We start from the raw sequence: 22361 nt of genomic DNA on the forward strand, positions 1-22361 counted from the left end.
CTTCTCCGGCGATCTCCCCTTTCTCTTACACAAATCATGTAAGGACCCTATCCCACTTTCTTAGGTTCTATTTGTTAGGTTTTTGTGTAGATTTGATAGATTTTTGTTAGGGTGATTGGTTAGGATTGTGATTTGGTTGTATAATAGGTTTAGAATTGTGATTTGGTTGAATAATTTGTTTTCTTGAATTGATTTAGAATTCTTTTATAAATTTTTTACTTTTTTTGTATTTATAAATTCGATTTTTGTGTACAAATTCGATTTTTGTATTTCACAAAACGATTTTTGTATATAAATTCATTTTTTTGGATTTTACAAAACGTTTTTTGTATATAAATTCGATTTTTGGATTTTACAAAACATTTTTAATATTTTTAAAACTTTTTTTGGGATTAAAAACTATTATTTGGGATTTAAAAAAAAAAAAAATTTATATTTATATTATATAAATTTCTATATTTATTAAACATTTTTAATATTATTAAAACTATTTTTGTAATTATTAAACTATTTTATTTATTAAAAATATTTTTTGTTTATTAGAACTATTTTTATATATTTATTAAACATTTTTAATGTCTATAAAACTTTTTGTGATTAAAAACTATTATTTGGGATTTAAAAAATAATAATTTTTTTATATTTATATTATATAAATTTCTATATTTATTAAACATTTTTAATATTATTAAAACTATTTTTTGTAATTATTAAACTATTTTTTATTTATTAAAACTATTTTTTGTTTATTAGAACTATTTTTATATATTTATTAAACATTTTTAATGTCTATAAAACTTTTTTTGTGATTAAATAGTATTATTTGGGATTTTTTTTTTAAATTTAATTTATATATTTTTATATTTATTAAATATTTTTTTTATAATTTACAAGTCGCATGATGATCAGACCCGGCCTCGACAGCGTCGTGGTCGTGGTGGTACGGAGAGCCAGTCTCGGGATTCCAGCCATTTTCAGGATTCTCCTTCGCCGCACAGCTCCTACCATACATCTCCCTCTGCTGCACCCGCTCCTGCTCCTCTCGCTCCCACTGCTGCACCCGCTCCTGCTCCTCCGGGTCCTCCGGGCGTGATGAGTGCTGCGGAGTTGGTTTGACAGCCCGGTCGTGACCATCTTCCCTATCTCACTCCGTATCCACATGGACAGGGTCAAACATGGTAATTAAACATATTTTTTTTTCATTAAAATTTGATTCATTATTAAAATTTAATTCATTATTAAGCTTTTGTTCTTCTGGATCAATTTATTTATTTCTTGATTTAAATTTGTAAATTTGGCTATTTTCTATTTCAGTCGGTTCCAAAGAAGAAGGGACGTTTGGTCGGTTTGGATCGTCGCACCTGGTCGGTTCCTCCTTCTTCTGCACCACCGCCCTTTGTTGATCCAGAAGTACTTACGGCTCAGTTGTAGGACAAGGATGATCGCATATCTTTGTTGGAGACCCAGATGGCGGCTCAACAGGCGGGCTATGAGGCACAGAGGAGGCTGAACCAGCAAATGATGGAGATAATGCAGAGGATGTACCCGAACGAGGTGTTCCCAGACGTGCCAGACCTGTAGTTTTTTTTTTTTCCAAAAACTCGGAATGTTTTATTTTTATTTGTGAAACTTTGAATATTAATTAATATGATTTCAATTTTAATTTTAATTTTATATTTTCGAATTTAAATTTCAAAAATTTTATTTTTTTTAAAAAAAATTAATATTTTTTACATTCCGAGGAATTGAACCCTCGGAATATACCGAGGGACATCTTCCTCGGAATATACCGAGGGACATGTTCTCGGAATATTCCGAGGGACCCCGTTCCTCGGAATTTTCCGATGAAAATTCGGAGGAATATTTCGTCGGAACTTTCGAGGATTGGACCATCGGAAAGTCCATCGAAATATCCCGACGAAGTTCTCCCTCAGTATATTCTGAGGAGCTTTCCTACGAACTGGTGGTCCTCGGAATTTCCTCGGAAAATTGTTTCCTCGGAATTCCGTCGGAAAATTCCGAGGGATTTCTGAGGAAAAATGAATTTCCGAAGAGTTATTTCCGAGAACTTGTTTCGTCGGTATGTCGTCGGAATGACGTTATTTCGACGACATACCGACGATTTTTTCCCTCAGTGTATCGCTGTTTTCTTGTAGTGGTCATTAGCAAAAAAAAAAACGCAACCATGAATTTTTTTTTCTTTTGAAAGAGGAAAATTTAAAAGATAACATATTTTATTTATGAGTACAGTTTTGGATGAAAGGGTACGTAAAGTTTTGGATATTTTGAGTTGTATTGTTAAATATATATATATCTTCATATAATCATAGTTCAAAGTCGAAAATGTCTTAGTTTTATGGCGTTTTATTAAACCAATATCTGGTTTTCTTTTATGTGAGATGTTAGCATTTGTTTCTTTTCATAGTGCTTTAATGTTAAATTGATGTTTTATTTTTTATTCTTTTGTTATATTTATTTACTTTGTCTGTAACTTCGAAAAATCTAGTCAAAGTTTTGTATGAAACGCGTGAAGGAGCTGTTACATACTTTTTTTTGTCGAGGCTACATACTTTAAAATGTAGATTGTGTAATTGATATTTTGGCTTTATTGGATCAATCATAGTTATTTGGTTAAATTTCGCAGATTTTTTATGAACATTCATTTTAATGTAATTAGAAACAAAATATTAATTATCCTATACAAGAGATTCATAATTATCTGGCATAGGACACTTGGATAGCTTTATACAGTCAGTAAAACTAGAAACTGGCTTATTATGAACCGATGTGCATGAATATAAGGAAAAAAGATTATCTACACTTATGTGATTCGCTGTGGCATTAACTTGTAAATTAAGTTATATGGTCTTATCATGTTAAAAACGGAAAGACGCCAGACGGAGGGGAACTGCCCATCCTGTCATCAAATGCGGTACTGGGTGTTGGGCCTTGTCCCCAGCCCAGGTTTAAGCCCTCCCGGGTGAAGTGGACCGCTGCCTAACCGGGCCCAGGGAATGATCCACGTAAGTGGGGAACCCTGAATTATCAAAAAAAAAAAAAAACCGAAAGACATGTAAACTATATGTTGTAAAGTAAATTTTAAAAATGAAGACAACCTGTATCCTTGAAAATTTTAAGATAAAAATGAGATTATCATTTAATAGTAACAGCTAAATTGAACTAATGAGATCAAGTAATTTATAAGTTTTTCCCCAAAAAATCTACAAATATGGACACATTGCATTGACTGTAAAGTCAATATGGAAATATGGAAAAGAAAAGGAAAATCCACCTATGAATTATACACCAAACAATTTCCGAGTTTATATATGAACACATAATAACAATATCAAAGAAAATATTAAAAGATTCTTACAATAAGTCCAGCAAGACCACATATATAAACTGTTGTCTTTCTTTCTTCATCTCTGATCAGATCCTATTGGTCAGAAGAAACTCGGGTTCCGGTCATGACGCGGCGATGCTCTCACTGCAATCACAATGGTCACAACTCTAGGACATGTCCCAGTCGTGGGGTGATGCTTTTTGGTGTAAGGCTCACCGGAGGTTCGATCAGGAAAAGTGTTAGTATGGGTAATCTTCTTAGCCATGGGCATGGGTCGGGTTCTCCGGGTGCTGTCCCTGACCATGTCGCTGGTGATGGTTACACTTCTGAGGGTTTCGTTGCTGGCTCTTCCTCTAGCCGCGAGAGAAAGAAAGGTATCTATAACTCTGACTCATATCCCATTTCTTTGTGAGATTGCTAATAGATTTGTTCGTTTGATCTGGTTTTGTAGGAGCTATATGGACAGAGGAAGAACATAGGATGTACTTGTTAGGTTTAGAGAAGCTAGGCAAAGGTGATTGGAGAGGCATTTCAAGAAAATATGTGAGGACAAGGACACCAACACAGGTTGCTAGCCATGCTCAGAAGCATTTCATGAGACTATCTGATGTGTCTCGTCGCAAAAGACGTTCTAGTCTCTTTGATATGATTCCTCATGAGGTTGGTCCTGTTAAATCATCTTTATAGTTAAACTAGCTTATTTTTTTTAACTCGCAAGATGACTTCTCACATGAACTTGATCTTGAAATGCATTACTTTTATTTTATTCTCCTTATTATGATGTAATATATCCTTGCAGGGAGGAGATACTCCATTGGATTTGCAAGCACCAAAAGCAGAGAACACTCGTGTGGAAACAAAAATGCAAAGGGGTGATTCGGTTCACCAGACATTTGCTCGTAATTCCATTCATGCAACGTCGATCTTCAAAATCGAAGAATCTGAATCAATGGACTCAACAAACTCTACCATTAAGGAACCAACCCCCCCAACCACACAACTGCGTTCACAACCTCAACCGCAACGACCTGGCTCGTACCCGGTACTGTATCCAGGCTACTTCTCACCATATTACCCATTTCCATTCCCAGTATGGTCTGCGGGTTATGTTCTTGAACCAGCCAAGAAAGAGGAAACTCACGAGATTCTCAGACCAACTGCAGTGCACTCGAAAGCTCCCTTCAATGTCAATGGGCTTCTTGGTATGACTACTAAGCTCAGCCTTGGAGAGCCAAAAGAGAATGGTGAATCCGATCAGTCTCTTTCGCTGAAGCTAGGTGGAGGTTCAGAGACGAGACAATCACCATTTCACCCGAATGCTTAGTCCTCCTGATAGTTCAGACATCGCCAACGTGATACATGCGGCTTAAGTATTTGCGGGCAAGATATCTTGTCATTGGTTGGGGGTTTATTACAGGTTAATTATTTGGTCACAGTAACTTAAAAACAAGATTTGCTTTGTTAGTTTTAGGGTCTTTTAGTTCAGCTTTGATTATTTGCGAGAGAGAAAAAAAAAAGAAACGAAAAGGGAAAAACAAATTATTACATTTTTTATTAAATTGATCCTTTTGTATTTCTACCTTTTATATTGCCGATTTTTATTGCTGATCTCTAACAAATCTCCAGTGATCAAAATAAACTAATATGAGAACCGTCTTTGAGACTTTCCAATGAGATACCTTCAAAAAGTTTTAAGAAACTTCTTATCTCAATGTCATCTCCAAGTTAATTCTTATTTTTAATATTTAAAATTAAATAAGTTAAGTTATATGACTTTTGGTGAAATCTTTCCTAAAAATAAGGATGTATTAATTTGAAAGGGCGGGTATATTTTTTGTTTTATATTTTCTTTAAAAATTTAATTTTTATATTTGTGTTGTTAGTCATATTTGTGTTTTTCTTTATATAATATTTCTGTTCAGTGATTAATAAGAAGTTTTAAGAATTGTATTAAAATAGTTGGACCATACTTTTATCAATGGGTCACACTGCTATTTTAATAGAAAAGATAGATTGGAGCGGTAATGTGAGAGGATTTCAAAATTTACGATGAAAATTCTCTTAAATCACTTTTTGGAAGTTATATATGTTGACGGTTTTCATGAAAAAATTTGATCCATACTCATGAATACGTTTAATTCAATCACGTTAAACAAATAGAAACGGGTGAATCTTACACGCAATACTTCTCAAAATCACAGAAATGTAGGATAAATTAGATTTGTGTAATAACAAGGAACCATTTAAAAACTTATACATCTCAAAGTAGTAAATTCATTCATGTCATTTAGATCAGATAAACAAATGAACCAAGTACAAGTCAAAAAGAAAAATAAAGGTTACCAAATCGAATTCCATTACCAAAAAAAAAAGGAAAGCATTCAATGGACGACAAAAGAGCTCTCTATTATTTGTTCGTTGGAAGAAAATAAGAAAGATATTCTTATTTTTAAATTTTCCCGCCTTGAGGCAAAATCACACAAAAAAAAAAAGAGCTAAGCTCGAGATCTCTCTCCCTTGCCGCGTTTCGAGTATCGATGCTTATCATCACTCACATCAGTAATCACCACTGGTGGAGATCGCTCGTACCTCGATGGCTTCCTCTTGAAATGCCTATCTTCGTCGCTCGACTCGTAATCTGCTACCTCAATCTCCTTACGACTGTGACGGTGCATTGATGTACTGACGGCGACAGGCGGCTCCGCCACGGAAGCAGAAGAAGACGAAGACACCTTTCTTCGTTTGCTGGAAGTTTCTTCCTCCGGAAAGCTTATCCGAGCGAACACGCTTGACTTTTCCATCTCGGATTTAGTTGCAGCTGTTGGCTCCGACGGCGGAGGTTCCGATCGTTTACGGTGGCGATGTTGGTTGCGTTCCGAATCTCGGTGGCTGTGACGGTGGTCTCGGCTTCTGTCTTCATCGCGACGGTCGCGAGTGCGGTGGTCGTGTTCACGATCTAGGTCCTGGTGACGGGACGACCTTTCACGGTCGCGTTGACGATCACGTTCCTCGGGATAGCGTTCGTATTTTCTCTTGGAATCGCGAGACGGAGACTTTGACTTACGCGTCGGCGGATGATGCTCGGGAGACAATCTCTCCGGCCGTCTGCGTCGGTCGTACTCCGTATTCGGCGGCGGAGGTGCTTGTCGCTGTGAGAAACCAGTAGTAATCAAATTATTAGCCCAATCAAAGGAAAATATATATAATTCCGAGGAAGTAGTATTGGACTACTCGGCCCAACATTAACAAATAGCTGGGCTTTAAAGTCCAAGATATATCCCTGGCCGTCTACCATTCTAATCGTGTTCTTTCTTGGTATTAAAACTGCATTTAAATTAGAAAAATTACGGCTAGTGCCAATACTTTTGGCTTTCTTACAAAACACTCCCCCAAACTTTCTGTAATGAATTTCCTTCGTTTTTTGAAGTTAAGGAGGGAGCCATTTTCTAATAATAAAACGAAAAATAAATGAATAACTGGTAAAACATGGAAAAAGAGAAAGATGAGACAACAAGAGGAAACATACAGATTTATTAGGGTTGATGGATGATGCAGACGCTGAAGTCCCATTGTTCATCATCATTCTGCTATTCTCTCCATCTCTAAACATCTTCCCACTGTTACACAAAACAAATGTTTATTAGGTCAAACAACATACCCTTCTCTGAATGTAATAGGTAATAATGTTTCTTGTGATGTACCCTTCGGTTCGTCTATCGTTTTCCCGTTTCCTTAGCATCTCAGCTTTTCGGGCTTCGACTTCGTCTCTTCCCATCATGGCACGTTGGAGATTCATACGGTTTCCCAACTCCGCCAAGTCCCTGCATCCACACCAAAGTTTCATCATTACATTGTTAACAAGACTCGACTGTTATTTTGACAAAAGAGCATCAAGTGTGTTGTTGTTCTTGTACCTGTGAGGTGGTGGTATGTTAGGGAATCCAAATCCCTGTGCAGCAAATGGATCTGGATGCATCATATTCATACCCCTACCAAATGCCATCTCCATCGGGTTTATTCCGTACCCCATAAATGGAGGCATCTGGCCCGGAAAAGGGCCTGGAAACCCATTGAAGCCGGGATGAAAGCCGTTGAAGGCAGGTTGCATGCCGTTGAAGAACTGGGGACCTGGACCTGGACCCGGACCCATTTGCATCATATTGTAGTCAGGGCCTGCTAGATCCGGCACATGATTCCATTGTTGCATCTCTACAACAAAAACGATCAGTTACACCTTTGGTTCGGTTACCACAGGCTTGAAACTTGGAAGAATGAACATGACAGGGCGTTGAGCATAAGAAAGAAAGCTTACCGGTTCCAGGAACTCTGGGTTTCTTCTTCTTCTTTTTTGCTGGCAAATGACAAAAAAGTACGAAGACTGTTAATCATTAAATTACATATACAAATCTGCAAAATCTATTGTTCATCAGTAATGAAAATTATAAAAAGATTCCAGATGGAAATAGTCAAACTTGATCTTATCTCAGTAAAAGGGGGGAAAGTGAGCTTTCACTATCAGTTATTCACAATGTACTGTAAAGTTACTATCAGGATTACACATATCTCCTTTACCTGGCTCTCCAGCAGCAACCTGTTGCTGCACTTCTTCCTTGGGAGGAGCTTGCGTATTCATCTTTGAGACTGTTGCTTCTTTCACAGCAGCGGGCCCTTGAGTGCTTTCACACGCATCCACTGGCTTTTCCGTTTTATCTTCTGCAGATGCCCGAGGGGCACTTGTGATCTCTGCAATTTCCGTTGGCAGTTTTACTGTTGGCGCATCGTTGTTATTACTATGACCTGGTTTCTTCTCGCCTTTAGATGCAGCAGATGTAGCAGGAGATCGACCCTTGGGAGGAGGAAGACAGCGTGCAGACTCCAAATCTACATTACGTCCATGATGATTTAGCATTGACGACTGATCAAACAAGGTTTAAACACACACACATGAATTAAAGTAATGACAGACCTGTGATATGGCCCGCGCTGCCGGCATTCTCAATGCTATCGTTTCCGGCTTCCAAAATACGGTTTATGGCATCCCTTAGCGTCTTGTTTGGTAGAAGATCGTCAGCAAGTACATCAGTTTCTCCACAGACACACTTCGACTTTGCAATAATGTGATCTCTGATACCTGAATTGCATATAATCAAAGTAAGAAGAATAGTTATGAACTGGTAACAGTCAACAGAAGGCAAGGTATTGTGAGTTGTACTTACACTTGTCACAGAAGCTCTGGAAACAACATTTGCTTGTAAGTGCAGCATCTTTCATTACTTCTTTGCATAGCGGACACTTTAGCTCGGGCGGAAGTTCTCCTACAGAGCGTGTCGTTGACGGCAATCCCTCCATTTCCTTCTCAAAAGCATCCCTGAAGACACAATAAGCACTCACGTTATAATCAATATATGCGAGAAAGTACCAAATAGCACCATTCCCATACTGATTAAGCACAACTTACTCATTTGGTTTAAGAACTGCAACTGCGCCACTTGGCAGCGAGTAAGAGCCATCAGGGGTTGCCACCAACATGGACTTGGGGATACCAGTAGGTGGTTTGACTCGCTTAACATCGTAGGTAGGGTCACCATTTGTGGGGCAATGCTGAATTAAATGTCCTAATACAGTCAATAAAAGATGCTCTTAGCACTTTTTATTTATATAGAAATATGTAAGAAAAATAAAGTATATACACAACTAAAGCAGACATACCAGGGACATTGCAACGATGGCAAATATATCCCGGAGGTGGTGTTTTCCTTTCCATTCCTATCCAAGCCAACAAAACAAACTCAGTATCTTAAAACTTGTTGCAAATAAAATACAATAAAAAATCTTTGACAAAAGTTAATGAAGACATCCTAGAATACAATAATTACAAAGAATATGAAGATTACCAAAACCACGTCCACCCATCCTTCCATTCATACCCCTTCCATAACCTCTCCCGGCCCCAAAATTATCTTGACCTTGTCTGTTAACATTGAATAAGAATAAGAGGGTTGATAAATGTCTTAAAACATCACACGTCCACCATTTGTGAAAGATAGCTTACCTCTGCCAGTCAAGTGCTGGTGTGTCAATTAACGCCTGAAGTTTGCTTTCTTCATCTACTTTCTCCTCTGTTGGTGCAAGAACAGGACATGGATTGTTATGGTGTGCAACTTGGACAGCAGGTATGGAGTAAAAATCATTCCCGAACTCGTCAAACTCATCTTCAGGCTAGAATGTGAAAATAGGGGAAAATTAGTACTTTTGTAGCTATAAAAAATCCAGTGCACTAAACGCCAAGATAAATGTTCACCGTAATCAACTTACATATTTTGCTGCAGATGGTTCAGCAACATGAGAATTGCTAGCTTCAGCCTGAACATGTTCCACTTTATTCTCGATTCTAGGCCTGCAATGTTCAGAAAATTGCATTATTTAATATTTAGCATGAAAATCAATGCCAGTCACACTTTCAACTTAGGTTTTAGCTAAACATCTTTTCTTTAGCTTAAGATAATTTAGCTAGATAAGTGGACAAAGTAGATGGAAATCAAAAGATATGAGAGAAAGTACTCTTGTGCAGTAATAACTGTGATGCGAGGGCGTCCTGGGACACGACGAATTAGAACAGATGTATTCTTTGGTATTAACATCGCTTCATCCAAATACTCTGAAAATTCAAAACAGAGAACATATAAAAGACCATGAGTGCAAAGATATGATGAACAGCATATAAACCATATTGTCACTGAGTACCAAAACAGCTAAAGCACAATACTTGATTTGGCAACAAACAAAACTATGTTTGAAAAGACATAAACAGAAATCCAAAAGACAGCAAGACAATACTGATCAAGGAGAGACGAGATTCACTTAGAAAGCTATATACACACGCGACAATGAATACATAACCTAACCTAATACTTGGCTCAAAGATAGGAACATCATGTAAAATCAAGGTGATTGTATCACAGGTGCAACCATATCGTCACACTTACTAGCAAAGCAGCTAAATCAAAACAGCGTAGCAAGCTATAAACACACAAGCAAGACAATGAGTCTTGTGACAGAGAATACAAACCTTCGTTAGTTTGGGCATTGGAGAGGACAATATCAAGGTCTTTACCACTGCCCAAATGCTTAGTTTCGAAAATTTTGTCTTTGAGAATACCAACTGATATAAAGGGGCCATCCATGGCGATGGTATCGTAATCCCTTGCACTCTTAAACTTGTAATATATTGCCATTGAAATTTTCTTTTATCTGAATAATAAAGCAAATACATATGTATTACTAATTTTGTAGTATAAGATTATAATGACACGACGAAGAACTCACAAGACAAAGCTACTGTTTTGAAAACCCAAACCAAGGCCTTCGATTTATAAAAGAAAAAAAAAAAATCGAAATCGAGGCCAATGATTTGATTTCCTAAATACAATAAAATTAAACCTAAAGTTTCAATTTTTTACTTCGATGATTCGACTTCAGAGACGAAACCTCCCTCCACGCTTGAAGCAAGAGAGCACGCCAAATCTACAAATCGAGAAGAAAAAAAAGTCCCTACAGATTCAGGAACGAGATCAAATCCGTGATTGCGCCGCAGATAATCTCCTCTGAAGATCTTCAAAGCCCAAAAACCGACAACGGTCGCTACGAATCGGACGACTTGCTTCAGTCCGTAAGATCCGGAAGCTCCAAGCGCCTATTCCACCAGTAGAGAGAAGGATCGAAAATTTAAGAGACCCTTGATTGAATCTGGGTGAGATCGAAGACGAGCTACAGAATCGTCGTGGAAAATCGAGCTGTGCGGTGTCTCGAAGAGAAGCAGGTAGATCGATCTTGAAATCTAGGGTTTGGAAACCAGGGAGCTCTCTCTCTCTCTCTCTCTCTCTCTCTCTCTCTCTCCCTCTCCCGTATCGTGTCCTGAGGAACTTTTGTTTAATGTGTGTTAAAATAAAATTTACTGGGGACAACTTTAATCAATCTTTATGATATTTATAGTTGGAATACAAACAGAAACACGGTTTCTTTCCTTTTATACATTAAATTTCCTAAATTCTTTCTTATTGACATATATCTTCTCAGCTACATTAAATAGATTGATTTGTCAAAAAAAAAAAAAAATAGATTGATTTAATCCAAAAATTTATTCATTCGGTTTCAATATGATTTATATTTTAAAATAGTTTTTTTTTTACATTTTTAATACATTTAATAATAAAAAAAATAAATTATTAAATTATTAAAAAGGGAAACTAATAAAATATTTTACTATAAGCATATTTTGATCAAATAAATACATCAATATTTAAATATCTTAACTCTAATAATTTAACTTGTAGGTCCGACTAGTGACCATTTTAGAAAGAAAAAAATGAACGAATTGAAAAAGAATTTTGAGGAATAAAATTGCAAGAATGAAAATGAATGATTGTTTCTTTCCATATTTAACAAAAATTAACTTTGTTTTTTATTTTTCTACAAAAAATGGAATGGTAGAGAATGAGAAGGAAAGGAAAATCGTTCCTTGTGAATTGTGATTTTTTTATGAATGTTAGGGAATGCATTATTCATCGCTGTTCCTTGGTCACCATTCATATCTATTATACTTTGTCACTAGGTGATGATCCGCGCCCTGCGCGGGGTGAGTAGACTAAAAAAAATTATAAATTTAATCAATAGATATTGAATAGGTTAAAGCAATAGTGAGATATTATACATGGTTTAGATTAAGGAGTTCAATCCGGCAAAACCGAACCGAAATAGAAAAAATGTTTTGAATTTGGTAATACCGAATATACCGAATGGATGTTATTTTTTTTTTAAATTCGCTATATGGATATGGTTTGGCATATAAACTAATTATACTGATCAAAGCGAATAAAATGAAAATATGTTGTATAATTATATGTAAATTCTATAATATAATTAGTAACATATACATAATTTATTTATTGATATGGTCTTCATACTTAAAATTTTTATTTTACTAATTTAATATTTTGTTTTAAGTCAAAAGATATATTTCATCTTTATCAAATTAAAAAAACATAATTTTATTTTTTTTACGCTGACATATATGTACACTAATATTTAGTTAATAATATTATGGATTGCTAATTTTTCTATTCTATAGAAAATATTATTGTTATCAACTTAATATGTTTACTAATTATTTTAAATTGTAAAATAAAATAGTCTATTTAAAAATGAAAGTATCTTCGTGTTTTATTAAAGCCAATATTTAATTATATAAAGTAAAATTTACAAAATTATAAAAGATCATTTTTTTTTGAAACAAAAGGTTATTAAAGACAAAATGTTATAAAAGATTATGTTTATGGTATTTTGGTATAAAACCAAATAAATCGGAAACTGGCTGTATATAAACCGGACCAAACCAAAATATATATGGTCTTTAATATGGTAGCTATTTTTTATAAACTGGAATACCGAAAAACCGAAAAAATCGAAGAAACCGAACCGACATCAAAATTGAACACCCCTATATGGATTAGCAGAAGTAACATTTGATTTTTTTTTAAGATTTAAAGAATATATAGCATATGAAAACCATTTCACTGGTCTCTTCACCAGCAGCCGAATACTGCTTCCAAAGTTTTATGACTTTCACCCATCTTCCACAAAGACTTATTTGGCTCAAGTCAGAGATGAAATTCATGCCACTTATTTTCTTTGCTAGTTTTGAAACGTTTAGGTTGTAATACCGTAGATATTAGGATAGTATGATATATATACACAACTAATAAAGTTCTGACCCAGGAGATTTGAAAAAAAAATGAATATCCCATTGCCACAAAGGAATGTTGCAAATCCCTAATTGTTCATACATTTCCATACAATTATAGAAAGTATTATATGCAAGGAGCTAAAATAAAAGAAGTCCATATTAAAAATGATATTTGACTTTAACCTTAACCGGAAAGAATTATATAAATTTTCATATTTAATGTCTATCACCATTTATGTTAATTTCGTAATAAAAAAATCTTGTTGCAAAAGTTAAAGGATTGAAAGAAATTTAACATGTCATTCCTTTTTTAATGTATTTTACAATCACTCGAGATTGCGTTTAAATTTTTTATACACGACATTTTGATTTTACAATATAATCGAGTTTCTATTGCTCAATCCCAAAATAAATGTCACGTATCCCATAAAATACGAAAACAATTAATCAAAATTAATGTCACGTACCAATGTTTATAGTAGAACATAATTATGAATCGTGTCCCTAAAAAATGTCATGTATCATTTATGAATTGTAAAGAACATGATATTTGACTTTAAACTTAACTAGAAAGAATTATATAAAATTCCAAATTAATGTCTGTCAGCATTTAAGTTAATTTTGTAATAAAAAAATCTTGCTGCAAAAGTTAAGGGATTGCAAACAATTTATTATGGAATTCGTGTTTGAATGTATTTTACAATCACTCAAGAACATGATTATTAACAATATATTATAAAAATATGGATTTTTGAAAGGAGCCAAAATAAAAAAAGTCCATATTAAAAATGATATTTGACTTTAACCTTAACCGGAAAGAATTATATAAATTTCCATATTTAATGTCTATCACCATTTATGTTAATTTCGTAATAAAAAAAATCTTTTTGCAAAAGTTAAAGGATTGAAAGAAATTTAATATGTCATTCATTTTTGAATGTATTTTACAATCACTCGAGATTGCGTTTAAAATTTTTACATACGATATTTTGATTTTATAATATAATCGAGTTTCTATTGCTCAATCCCAAAATAAATGTCACGTATCCCATCAAATACAAAAAAAATTAATCAAAATTAATGGCACATACCAATGTTTATAGTAGAACATAATTATGAATCGTGTCCCTAAAAAATGTCATGTATTATTTATGAATCGTAAAGAACATGATATTTGACTTTAAACTTAACCGGAAAGAATTATATAAATTTCCAAATTGATGTCTGTCAGCATTTATGTTAATTTAATATGTCATTCCTTTAATATGTCATTTATGTTAATTTCGTAATAAAAAAATCTTGTTGCAAAAGTTAAAGGATTGAAAAAAATTTAATATGTCATTCCTTTTTGAATGTATTTTACAATCACTCGAGATTGCGTTTAAAATTTTTACATACGATATTTTGATTTTACAATATAATCGAGTTTCTATTGCTCAATCCCAAAATAAATGTCACGTATCCCATCAAATACAAAACAAATTAATCAAAATTAAAGGCACATACCAATGTTTATAGTAGAACATAATTATGAATCGTGTCCCTAAAAAATGTCATGTATCATTTATGAATCGTAAAGAACATGATATTTGACTTTAAACTTAACCAGAAAGAATTATATAAATTTCCAAATTGATGTCTGTCAGCATTTATGTTAATTTTGTAATAAAAATGACTTGTTGCATAAGTTAAGGGATTGCAAACAATTTAATATAGAATTCTTTCTTGAATGTATTTTACAATCACTCAAGAACATGATTATTAACAATATATTATAAAAATATGGATTTTTGTCTTAGCTATCGAAATTTGTTATATAGCCATGATATAATAGCTAAGACAAATACACTAAATGTATGCTAACTTCTATAAAATAATACAACATATATATCGAAGAATCCACAAATATTATACTACGAATTTGTAAAATAATGCAGTATACACATCGAAAAATACACTAATATTATGCCACACCACATTTGGGAAAGACAACCTTCGTAGTTGTCTAAGTGTATTGTTAATAACCGTCAGTGGACACCATAATTTTAGTAATGTAATCACAATTCATATATTATTTACAACTATCAATTGGTTTTTAGTAATGCAATAAAGAATCATATTGTATATTGTATGAAAGGATCCAAATAATAAATAATGCCATTACATGTAATTAGTCTAGGCAATGAAGGATTATTTAATAAAGGTTGTGAGAATGATTCTCATGATGACACATAAGTAATGGCATTTTGGTTAATCACACATAGAGATAAGGTTAATTGTTAATAATGTTCCTCAAATAATAAAAAAGAGATTATTAAAAACATTCTTTGCTAAATATTTAGTTTGTTTTTAAATTTTATTTTATTTCTTTATGTGTTGGAACCTAATATACCATAAGCAAAACACCCAAACAAATATGAATTCTCATGTTTTAGATTATTTAATATAATTTCTAATTTACCTTTTAATAAATCTAAGATATAAAATTACTTAAATTTTATAAAATATTTTAACTATTGTAAATATTGTTATACGTTCATAAACTTTCAAAATTTATCAGTTATATATTTATGTAACTTTCTATTTCTCTTGTTCATCGCTTTATTTTTTCTAATATTTTTAGCAAATAACCACTATATATAAAATTATTAAAAATATTATGAAATATACTTACATCTAATGAAGAACTGAATTAGTGTGATAAAAGACTTAGTTCAATTTGACTTAATTAAAATCAAAATAATTATACATTAATTTGAATTAGAAAAAATATATGCAACTCAATATTCTCACAAAATTTCATATATCTAAAATCAAAGAACTAACTAAAATAACAACATATTATTTTTATGATAATATTTATTTATTTTATACCTATATATTAAGGAATGACTCAAAACATATTAAAAAAGAAAAAAATATTTATCAATTGTTACAGTTTAGTTTTTTTTGTGTGTAAAATTTATATATGACCAGAGGCTTCAAAATAATATAGTCCTAATCATTTATGTAATTTTAAATCAAACACTTGGGTTTCTTTTTTTTTCTATTTCATTATTAGAATAATATATTAAATTATGCATAATCTTTATAAATTATATTTATATACCTAAGACAACAACCAAAATAATGCAAATAATAAAATTAATCCAAAATTTATTCTTTTGAAACAAAATGATTATAGTTAAATCCGGAGACGTAGATGAAATTCAATATACCCAAGTGAAACTCAAACCGCCTAAATATTATATAGCTTTTTTTGTGACACTAAATATTATATAGCTAAAATCGCATTTCTAATTAAAATAATATGATTTTAATACATATAAAAATAAAATGGTTTAAAAGTATAATAAAATATTAATCAATTGTTATAATATATTCATTTTATAAATATTTGTGTCGATGCATAAGCACAAAATAATCACTTACTATAATATATATCATATGACATATTTTATGTGTGTACTTCGGTTAAGTTTGGATCCATATTCGATTTTAAGATTTATCTGAAACTAAATTCTAATGTAGATAGCCCTGTCCAATATGGTAAAACCGAACTGTACCAAACCGAACTGAACCGAAATAGACAATATGGTGTGGTTTTGGTATATACCATATAAACTGAACGGATGTCGTAGGATTTGGATATGGTTTGGTTTATAACTGATTAAACCGAATAAACCGAACAAAACCGATCAAAAGTAGAAACATGTAAATATGTACATATTTTATAACGTTACATGAAAATCTATTTGTTATATAAGTTATTATTTTGTTAATAATTATTACCATATTTTTATAGTAATAAAGAATCCTAATTTGAAAAACATTTAAAATATAATTAAATAACAATTCATCGCAACTGAGACTTCTTATTTTCTTAGTCTTCTTCTTTTAATTATTTTGTTCTCTTTTAGCATTGATTAAATTGAACTTGAAGTGAAGGTTATAAATTTGATGAATAATAACTAGAAAAAATTCTTCACAACTTTTTTCTTATTTATAAACGAACAGAGTTTCACTCGAAGAAGCATGACTTTGATGAACACTAAATATGGAAGAGTGGAAAAACTTTTCTTTCATACTTCTCTATTGTTTTTTTATTTTTATTTTCAAAATTTCGAGCCTTGATTTTAATTCTAGATTTGATTATTTCATCTGGAGGTATAAGCGTTTTTTTTTGTTCTTTTATTTGAAAATATAATATTTTTTTAATAAATGACTGCGATGACAATATGACTCTAAAATTTACATAATATGATCTCAAACTAAATAATTATGTTTTGGTATAAAACCAAATAAACCGAAAACCAACGGTATATAAACCGAACCGAACCAAAGTAAATATGGATTTAGAATGGTAGTTATATTTTACTAACCGAAAAACCGAAAAAACTGAAGCGAAACGGTATCCGGATTGAACACCTCTAAATGTAGAGATGGGAATTTGAGTCTAAATCTGCCAGATCTGCCTTGTTTGATCTGACACGGACGGTCGATTGATTTTGAGAATTTGCGGGGGAGGGGGGGGGGTGGCAGCGGTTGTGGTGCGCGTCAAGATCATTTTTGCAGGACGGATGCGATCAACCTAATTTGTATTGCGGGTACATGCGGACCAGCAAATTAAAAAAAAGATATTTTTTTGATTTAAATATTTTCTTCAAAATATACTATATAAAATAAAAGATGTTTTAACATTTTTAATTAAGTATATATTTTATATTATTTTCAGTAATAAATAATTAAAATATAATTAAAATAATTATTTTTAATAATTAAAATTATCCGCTGGTTCTGTGGACCATGGCTGCGGGTTGAGTATTTTTACTTAGTGGATTAGGCAGGTTGAACTTTTGCAACATAAAAATGATCCAGTCCACAGCGTAGACCTGGGCGTTAGGGTACTTATTCGGGTTCGGATAAGGTATTTCAAATTTTCGGGTACTTCGATACAAGGGTTTAGAACCCATTTAGATAATATTACATGTTGGGTTCGGTTCTTTTAGTTCGGGTTCGGTTATTTCTAGCCCTGTTCAATCCGGATTTCGGTATGGTTTCGGTTCGGTTTTTTCGGTTTTTCGGTTTATAAAAATTAGATACCATATTGGAACCATATCTAATGTGGTTTGATTCGGTTTTTATACTACCGGTTTTCGGTTTATTCGGTTTTATACCAAATTTGGTTACATATTATATGAATTTTAAAGAGTCATGTTGTTAAAACTATCATTTATTAAAAAAAATCCTAGATGTTCATCTTATAAATAATCGAATGTCAAAGAGTAAAAAAATAAATAAATAAAATAATCAAATCTAAAACCAAAAATCAAAGCTCAAAGTTATGAAAATAAATAATAAAAGGCAAAACATAAGCATGAAAACAAGTTTTCCCATTCTCCCATAATTGGTGACATTGTCCATCATAGTCATGCCTCCTCTGACTGAACGTGAAATTCTGTTCAGTTACAAATAAGAAAAAAAAATGTGAATAACTTCAGTGCTTGTAAATATAATAAATCAATGCTTACAAATTATAATATGAATTACCTTCTATTAGAGAATCCATGAACTCATGTTCATGCAACATCTGCGCGATGCTCTTTTGTTTATCAGAACAAAACTGCAGTTTGGATCCAATTTTGTGTCAAGATCAAGGCTTCAACCATAGGAGGAGAAAGAGAACTCCTATATGGGTCTAAGATTCGACCTGCAGTGCTGAAAGCAGATTCAGATGAAACAGAGGAGACATGAATCGCAAGAACATCCTTAGCTATTTCAGACAAGATAGGAAACTTCACTGTGTTATCTCTCCACCATGATAGAATGTCATATCTTGTACCCAAGTTATTAGCTGATTCTACTTCAACCTTTTCCAGCAAGTATATGCTTAACTCATTAGCTGATTCAACACACTGGTTCACAGATTGCATTTGCTGATAAAACCTGGAAAATAATGTGGAGCGACGACGAGTGCTACTAGACAAAGATCCACCAACTGTTGTATCAGTAACCAAAGAAGCTGCATGTCCAGTTTGACTTTCATTCAATGCATCAATATTCCTGTTCTGGGATATTTTTTTTTTTTTTTTTTGATTAACCTGGAGGGACTTCCACCCCCAGGGGCCAACCCCTCGGTGCGAGGCGGACCATTTGGTACTATGGGGAATTAGATACCCCAATTGTCTGGCCAGCGGTTCGAACCCGGGTGCGTATTGAGGCCGAAGCTCTCTCAACACCACCAGGCCAACCCCGCTGGTTATTCTGGGATATCTTATACACATCAAATAACTTACGTAAAAGACGCATGACTTTTTCCTTCATTTCAATTGCAGTCGAACTGTTTTTGCCGTACATGTTTTCAAAGCAAATGGTAGGAATTACCATCTTACAGCGGGGATCAAAGACAGTGGCAAGACGCATGACTTTTTCCTTCATTTCAATTGCAGCCGAACTGTTTTTGCCGTACATGTTTTCAAAGCAAATGGTAGGAATTACCATCTTACAGCGGGGATCAAAGACAGTGGCAACAATCAATATTGGGTTCAAGTTTTCCAAACCATCCCAATATTTGTCAAATTTTTCTTGCATCGGAAATGCCATAGCTCTCACTTTAGGATCAGAATCATTACCCAGTGAGATGAATGAATCCTCGATGCTGCAAATTTCATTATAACAAGAACTAGACGTCACTGTTTTAAAAGCAGAAAATGCCACTGTTGAATCATAAAAAAGCTCCAAGATTTGTTTCTTTTTTGTAAAAAAGGCTTTCATATTAAAGTGCAAGAAACTACATAGTATGAGTTTTCACTCATAAGTTTGATAAAGTTTGACACAAATCAAAGGGTATAGAGACCCTAGATAAAGATTCACATTTGAATCTTAGAAAACAAGATAGTTAAAGACATGAACTAGTGATTTTGGTTCCCTCGGCTACGATGACCTTTTTTACCTCTTCCACTAGCCCTTGTCCACCCCATATCTTGAACCTTTTGTGTTGGTTTTATAGTCCTTCCACCTCTAGTTATGGTGTGACTAGAGGAATCTCCAACCACATCAAAACCATTACCTTTCCCATATACAGGCGGAGTATCCTCCGTATGGAAGTTGTGATGATCAAGAGTGAGAGGAGAACGAGGATCAAATGGTTTCTCAATTTTAGAAGCCTCAGAGTCTTCCCAAAAAATAGAATGTGATGGAATGCTTTCCGTAATATGTGACTGAACTGGCGCAGATTTCTCTACTGCTAACAAGGGTAAAGTGTGATTAATCTGTGAGCAAGGGTCCGAGTGTACCTCATGCGAATGTGTAACCGGAGTAGCAAATGCATCCTTAGGAGGAAGAGTGACCAATGGTTTTTTGAAAGTCTCATGTGTTTGCTGGGTAATGGGTGAGCATGAATTTGGCTCCGGATGATCTACACCAGATGCGAAGGAATTTTGCAACAACTTAACAATGTCCACCATTGGGATCTCTTCATTTGTGACAAGATGCTCTTTTGTAATAGGAGCATAATCTTGTGACTGAGGTGGTAATAAGCACCTCTTCTCCTTGTGTCCAAGTGCTCCACACCTTTCACAAGCACTAGGAATCCAAGAGTACTCAACTTCTACGAAGTAGATATTACCTTGCTTGTCATCAAGTGCAATGAGCTTCGGGAATGGTTTATCTAACTCCACCTCAACTAGTATTTTTGCTTCCCCCATGTTGATTGGATCTAAACGGGGCTTGTGTGTAAGCATAGGCTCTCCCAAACCCGATGCTATGTGGCTGATTCCTAGTCTAGAGAAGCAAGAATCTGGAATATTCTTAAGCGTTACCCACACCGGCAAGGTAGATATCTCGGGTGTTTTAAATCAGTCAACAGGATTCCAAGGAGCCACAAAGAGTAAACAATCATCAACATGCCACACGCCTCTTTGAATAACCCATTTACGAGTATTTTCATGAGGAATATGGAATAAATATGATGAGTCTCCTAACTTTCGGCAGGAAATCTTACATTCCCGACCCCATAACCTATTCAGAACTGCATGGATAAGACCCCCAGGCGGATTTGAACACCTATGAAACTGTCCAACAACGTATTCCTCCTTGTTCTCCGGTCCTAATCTAAGAACCTTTGCGGGAATTGTCACTTGAGGTGTACCGTCCGGACGATAAGTTGGTTCAGTAGCACGAAAAAGGTTTCTAGAAGACTGGTTCATGCGTGCAGCCCATGGGAATTGAAGACTACCATCTTCCTTAAGAGCTGGAGGCAGAACTGTTTTTACCGGTAGATGCGACTTTGCTTGTTCAGGAACCAACCTCTGTCCTTTCTTGCTCTTGGGACCATTTACAATAGCCTCACCGATCATCGGCCAGAAGGAATCTATCTGACATTGAACCGCCTCAGAGACTCCTAGCTTTATCCCAATCTTCTTCTAGTGGTGGTCCATCTCTTTTTTTTTTGTTCTCCCACTCAAGAAAATAAGCATTGTATGGTCTGTCTTCATTGGCCATTATATCAAACGTTGACCTGAATTTGAGAGTTGCTTCTAACATAAGGTAAGTAGAATTCCACCTTGTAGAGCAATCCAAAACCAAGCTCCCTCTTGTCACATTCCTGCTTATTCCTAACCGCATTTGAAAGGATTGAAATCGATGATCAGAAGACCTTAGATATTTCACTGCATTCCTAATAGCCTCCACACTGCTACTGATTTCATCTAGACCATCCTTGACAATCAGGTTCAAAATATGAGCACAGCAGCGAACATGCATAAACTCTCCTCCTAAAACCAGAGCATCAGCGCTCATATTCTTCAGCTTTTCTTTGAAGTGTCTGATAGCATTGTCATTGCTATGAGCATTATCATCAGTGATAGTGAAAATCTTCTCGATTCCCCATTCCATCATACAACTCTTGAGACGTTCTGCAATTGTCTCTCCTTTATGATCAGGGACAGGCTTGAAACTTATGATTTTTCTTTTTAAACACCATTTCTCATCGATGAAGTGAGCAGTGATTACCATATAACTTATACTAGTAGTAGAAGCAGTCCACAAATCTGTAGTCAGACACAACCTTTGCTTATTCTTACTGAACAAGCTCTTTAGAAAGGCTTTTTCTTCCATGTACATTTTGACTACATCCCTAGTGATTGTAGAACGTGAAGGAATCTCAAACTTAGGGACAGCAACCTCACAAAACTGAACAAAGCCTGGACGTTCCACAAATGCAAATGGTAACTCATCTAAAACAATCATCTTAGCAGTTGCTTTTCGGCAAGC

The 22361-nt window shown here is 34.1% G+C and overlaps 2 protein-coding genes across 3 annotated transcripts; one reads left to right on the forward strand and one right to left on the reverse strand.

The window, feature by feature from the left end:
• The first annotated feature begins 2414 nt into the window (after positions 1-2414).
• On the forward strand, positions 2415-5804 carry BNACNNG61080D (transcription factor KUA1). The gene is made up of 3 exons (XM_013858634.3): positions 2415-3720; positions 3798-4006; positions 4146-5804. The coding sequence occupies exons 1-3, from the start codon at positions 3471-3473 to the stop codon at positions 4668-4670; spliced, it is 984 nt and encodes a 327-aa protein (XP_013714088.1). The 5' UTR covers positions 2415-3470; the 3' UTR covers positions 4671-5804.
• LOC106418543 (E3 ubiquitin ligase PQT3-like) lies at positions 5613-11307 on the reverse strand. 2 transcript variants are annotated; one of them, XM_022709977.2, is made up of 16 exons: positions 10902-11307; positions 10416-10597; positions 9908-10004; positions 9662-9743; positions 9399-9565; positions 9241-9317; positions 9056-9112; positions 8805-8961; positions 8563-8714; positions 8313-8477; positions 7919-8227; positions 7659-7697; positions 7261-7555; positions 7048-7167; positions 6873-6963; positions 5613-6495 (listed from the first exon to the last, which is right to left on the reverse strand). In XM_022709977.2, exons 2-16 carry the CDS (start codon positions 10579-10581, stop codon positions 5842-5844), a joined length of 2628 nt encoding a protein of 875 aa, XP_022565698.2. In that variant the 5' UTR covers positions 10582-10597; positions 10902-11307; the 3' UTR covers positions 5613-5841. The 2 variants fall into 2 exon arrangements, with proteins under 2 accessions (XP_022565698.2, XP_013714718.2); XM_013859264.3 differs by having other exon boundaries at positions 10807-11306.
• Positions 11308-22361: the final 11054 nt, after the last annotated feature.

This window comes from Brassica napus, chromosome C9 (assembly GCF_020379485.1).
Source record: "Brassica napus cultivar Da-Ae chromosome C9, Da-Ae, whole genome shotgun sequence".
In the NCBI taxonomy this organism is placed as follows: domain Eukaryota; kingdom Viridiplantae; phylum Streptophyta; class Magnoliopsida; order Brassicales; family Brassicaceae; genus Brassica; species Brassica napus.